Source organism: Lipotes vexillifer, unplaced genomic scaffold (genome assembly GCF_000442215.2).
Source record: "Lipotes vexillifer unplaced genomic scaffold, Lipotes_vexillifer_v1.1 scaffold477, whole genome shotgun sequence".
Classification (NCBI taxonomy): Eukaryota; Metazoa; Chordata; class Mammalia; order Artiodactyla; family Lipotidae; genus Lipotes; species Lipotes vexillifer.
The window spans coordinates 3,025,512-3,030,325 of NW_006770652.1; the positions used below are offsets into that span (position 1 = coordinate 3,025,512).

Sequence of the window (4,814 nt, forward strand, 5' to 3'; positions counted from 1 at the left end):
TTTTTTGGCGGTACGCGGGCCTCTCACTGTTGTGGCCTCTCCCGTTGCGGAGCACAGGCTCTGGACGCACAGGCTCAGTGGCCATGGCTCACGGGCCTAGCCTCTCCCCGGCATGTGGGATCTTCCCGGACCAGGGCACGAACCCGCGTCCCCTGCATTGGCAGGCGGACTCTCAACCACTGCGCCACCAGGGAAGCCCAGGAATGTGTTATTATTTGTGTATGTATTTGACAAATAAGGAAATTCAGGATCAGAGAGCTAAGTACCTTGCCCAGGATAATTGAGCTAGTAAGAGACAGAATCTAAACTTGAACTCTGGTCTGGCTAATGACTCTAAAATGCCTATTGCTAACTACCTTGCTCTACTGCAGTAATTCTCAAAGTGTGGTCGTTGGACCAGCAGCTTCAGCATTACCTGAAAACTTGTTAAAAATGCCAAGTCTCACATCTACTGAATCAGAAACTATGGGAGTGAGGCCCAGCAACATGTGTTCTAACAAATCCTGCAGATAATTCTGCTGCTCACTGAAGTTTGAGAGCTACTGTTCTACTGAACTGAAAGTTCACCTCAAAGGCCACATTCTACTTTTTTAACCATAGTTTTTTTGTATTTGAATTTGAAAGTGTGTGGTGGCTCCTTAATCTGTCTTCACGGGGAGAAAGACAAATCCCAAATATGGAAAAGTCAGGTTTCCTGTCCCTTCCCTGAAGTAGGAAGGGTGAGTCCTTGTCATTCTCGGTGAGGAGATAAGAGAGTTGCTGCTTTAAAATCGAAATGAGAGGGAAACAAGAAGGAAAGAAAAAAAAATGTTTCTGCAGTATAGCTAAGCTGTTGTGGTTAGACATAATGATTGAATAGACCAAGAAAACTTGCAATTCCCTTAAAGCCTTTATATACTAATAACACTATGTCTACTTAAATATTGAATAGCTAAAATAAAAATCCTTCCTACATGCATACTTTAAAAAAAAGAAGAATATATACCCTTTAGCCTTATGAATAAACACATCAATGGAAAGACTGTTTCCAAGGTAGCATAATCAATGACAGTTATCATCAAGCCTTCTTTGGTTTAAAAATAAAAATCCTTTCAGCTTTGCAGATCATGATGCCTAGAATGTGACCTTGGTCTTTTCAAGCTTATCTTTAGTCCATAGCACTGTGCAACTCTGCAAATCAGTCTGTAATCTCTTTAATGTCTTCCTGCACGTGCAGTTTTAAAGCTCAGCCATCAGCATATAAACCATCCTTTACTCCAAGGTCTCTGGAGATACTTGTGGCCAGTCACTTACAAGGGCTTTCACAAGGTCACAGGGGTAAATATGAGTGGTTTGTTAAGTCCTGTGTAAAACAGGATGCAGGTCTACCTGAGGAAGGTAGCGAGTGGCTTTTAAGGTCTACAGAAATGAAGTAAAACAGGATTGCCTTGCTTCACACATGCGTGAACACAGCAGAGCTCACTCATACTACCCCACACCAAAGGCGAAATAACTACATTCCACCTGCGAGCCTTGACTAAATAAAAGAGTTCCTGGACTGGAATATGTGATTTATTCTATTATCTAAGATTGCTCTTGGATGTCTGGATCTTCAGCTAATGTTTTATTATATCCGTTTAGCCTTCCTTCCTTCCAGAAAGAATTGTAGGAAGTCAGTGAGCTTAACGGATAGCAATCGGCATCCATCCGTGTAGACTTCACTAACCCCTGTCCTCCAATACATCTATGTGAAGCTCATGTAAACGACCAGCACTCAGGAATGTAGGAAGTCAAAGGACTGGGACAGGCCACCGTAAGTCATATAAGTCTAAGGAGTTATAGCTATACACTATCTTCTATTAGTGAAACTCATATTTGAACATTATGTCCCATAATTTTAATGGGAAAACTGGAGAAGATCCTCCCCCCACAAAAAAACTAAAATAATACACCCTGGACATTATCATTCAGCAGGCAAAAAAGGAGCTAAGATATACTAACTAAAATTAAGTGCTATCTATCAAAGATTCCTTCCTTCCTTTCTTCGTTCATTCATTTACTCAATATTAACAGAGCAAAAACACATGCTAGACAGTATCTAGAAAATGCCAGCCAGCTCCATGTGTCCTCCCCAACCCCCCAAAGAGCCAAACATGAGAAAATGGACTCAAAGTAAAAAGCAGACTGTTTTCTGACTGACATGAGTGAAAGCAGCAGATGATTCAATTACTGGAGCACACTCCCAAAGAAAATGTGGAATAGGCAACAGTGGGCAGTGCTGGGTCCTAAATAGCCTGCAAGTACCTACCTGCCCGAAAGCAGTATCCAAGACCTCGTGAGATCTATTCCATCTCTGGTTTATAACTGCATTCATAATACAAGGTCGAATACAAATTGACCTCTGCCAAATATCATCTCTAACCAATGTAAAAGGGCTACTAAAATTCCATTTACTATCAGGCCAACGTGGTCAGTTGTAAAAGTGAAAATGAACACCTTGCTGCCATATACACTGTACTGGCATTTTGAGTACATTAACTCATTAAATCTCACAGTCTTATGAAACTCAGTCGCAACTTTTTTAATGTAACGGATGACATCTAAACATAGTCAGTTTAATTCTAAGTTTTCATCCAGATGCTTCACACTGTTTAGTCAAAATGTGTATCAATAACCCTACTATACACGAAGCAGTATTTAATGATGAATGTGTAACTTACCCTTGCCATATCCACCAAGAAGTTCTCAAATAATTTCCAAATGTGGTTACTTGTGTAGATTTCTTTCATTTCCACTTCAGTGTCAACGTAACAGTGATTAACAAAATTCACATAAGCAATTTTAACCTGTGCAAGTTTCAAATAGAAAAGAGAGTGAGTTTTTTCTTTATTCTTCATCTTCAAATATCTATTATGAATGGTTATGTGAAACTGTGTTATTTCCTACAGTAAATTATAGTATACTTTGGGTGTACCCAGAGAGCACTCCCATCTCCTTTCTTTTACTAAAACACTCCACCTCCTGACCCAGGGTAAACACATGACCTAGTATTCCATTCCCCTGGGCCCAGTGATTGCTGTGAGAATGTGAACTTCATGTAAACCAAGTCTAACGTATTTCAGACACTAGGAGTCACAAGTACTCCGTTTCCCTCTCTCCCTCCCTCTCTTTCCTCCTCTCCCCCTCATCTCCCCACCTCCCCTCCCCTTATCTGTCTCTGTCATTCATTCATTCATATTCCCTCTCTCTCTCTCTCTCTCTCTCTCTCTCTCTCTTTCTCTTTCCCCCTCTCTCATTGTCAAAATGGAGCAAGGTCAACCTGGACTCCAGGACCCATCTTCTCCAGGTGTGTGGAGGAAAATTATGCTCAGATAAAGAGAATGAGGCAAAACCACAAAGGAAAAGGGAGCAAGAGATAGAAGGAATTCTGACATTGTTTGAACCTCTTGAATCATGTGAAGAACTATTCTTCAAATTCCCAAATACAAGAGCCAATAAAATTCCCTTTTAAAATTTAAACGAGTTTAAATTGGGTTTCTGTCACTTGCAACCAAGAGAGATCTAATACAATGCTTCAATGTGTTGACTAAATAAGACTTTGTTGCCATTCAAAAGCATTTAGATTACTATTTCTGAGAAGAAGCAGGCTCACAGTTTACCAAAAAAAAAAAAAAAAAACTGAATTTTTTTAAGATGTAGTAAAAGTTCCTTTCCAGATTTAGCAAAGTTCCTCATAAAAGACTGGCATGAGTCTCACCAACATATGCCACTTCTAAAGTGCATAGGGCAGGGCTTCCCTGGTGGCGCAGTGCTTGAGAGTCCGCCTGCTGATGCAGGAGACGCGGGTTCGTGCCCCGTTTCGGGAAGATCCCACATGCCGCGGAGCGGCTGGGCCCGTGAGCCATGGCCACTGAGCCTGCGCGTCCGGAGCCTGTGCTCCGCAAATGGGAGAGGCCACAACAGTGAGAGGCCCGCATAACGTAAGGAAAAAATAAATAAATAAATAAATAAATAAATAAAGTGCATAGGGCAATAGTTTTTGTTTTTCCTTTTCTTTCCCCTTCTTCTCTTTTCTCATCTCTTCTTTTCTTTCCTCTCTCTCTCTGTATAAGAACGTGATGAATGCTATAAATTTCCCCAGAAAAATGCACACACATAAATCACGTAAACATGTAAACAATTTCAGAGGGTTCATAGAATCCGAGTTAGGACCGTAAGGAATACAGGGCCAGCTTTCATGCCCTTAGTACTTATCTCTACCTGACTGAGGTCTGAAGCGAATCTTCAATGGCAGGGTGCCTGTGTCACGGAGACATCAGAGCCATTTGGTGCATTATCATAATCATCTTGACAGCAGTTAATATGCATTCAGTGCTTGCTACATGCCAAACACCTTCAGCAGTCTGTATGTAATATCTTAATTTAATCCTCCACCAACCCTATCAGGTACATACTACAATTATTTCGCTTCAAAATTGTGTAAATTGAAGATTAGAAGGTTAAGTGCCCTGCTGGAATCAGTCACACAGCTAGAAAGTAATGGATCCAAGATTCCGACTCATTCTTTAATCCATTCGTTCATTCATTCAGAACATGCTTATTAAATGCAGGTTCAGGTTCAGACAATATAATGGTGACTACAAACAGACCCAGGCGTTACTCTCATTTAGCTTACAATCTTGGTAAAGAACGTGAAGGCTACAGATATTTTTAACTAATAAAATTCAAATATCAAATTTCAAATTATAGGCTCTTATAGACTCTACTATGGGAAGCCAGGAGGGTCTTCCTTAAAGAAGTAATGCCTGAATCAAGATCTGAAGGATGAAGAGCGG

The 4,814-nt window shown here is 40.7% G+C and overlaps 1 protein-coding gene across 1 annotated transcript in view; it reads right to left on the minus strand.

Annotated features, from left to right (window-relative positions):
* Positions 1–4,814, minus strand: part of ITPR2 (inositol 1,4,5-trisphosphate receptor type 2) — a 547,001-nt gene that overhangs the window by 275,394 nt on the left and 266,793 nt on the right. The window contains exon 32 of the mRNA XM_007446283.1: positions 2,700–2,825. Coding sequence (XP_007446345.1) covers positions 2,700–2,825 — 126 coding nt within the window. The remainder of the gene's footprint in view (positions 1–2,699; positions 2,826–4,814) is intronic.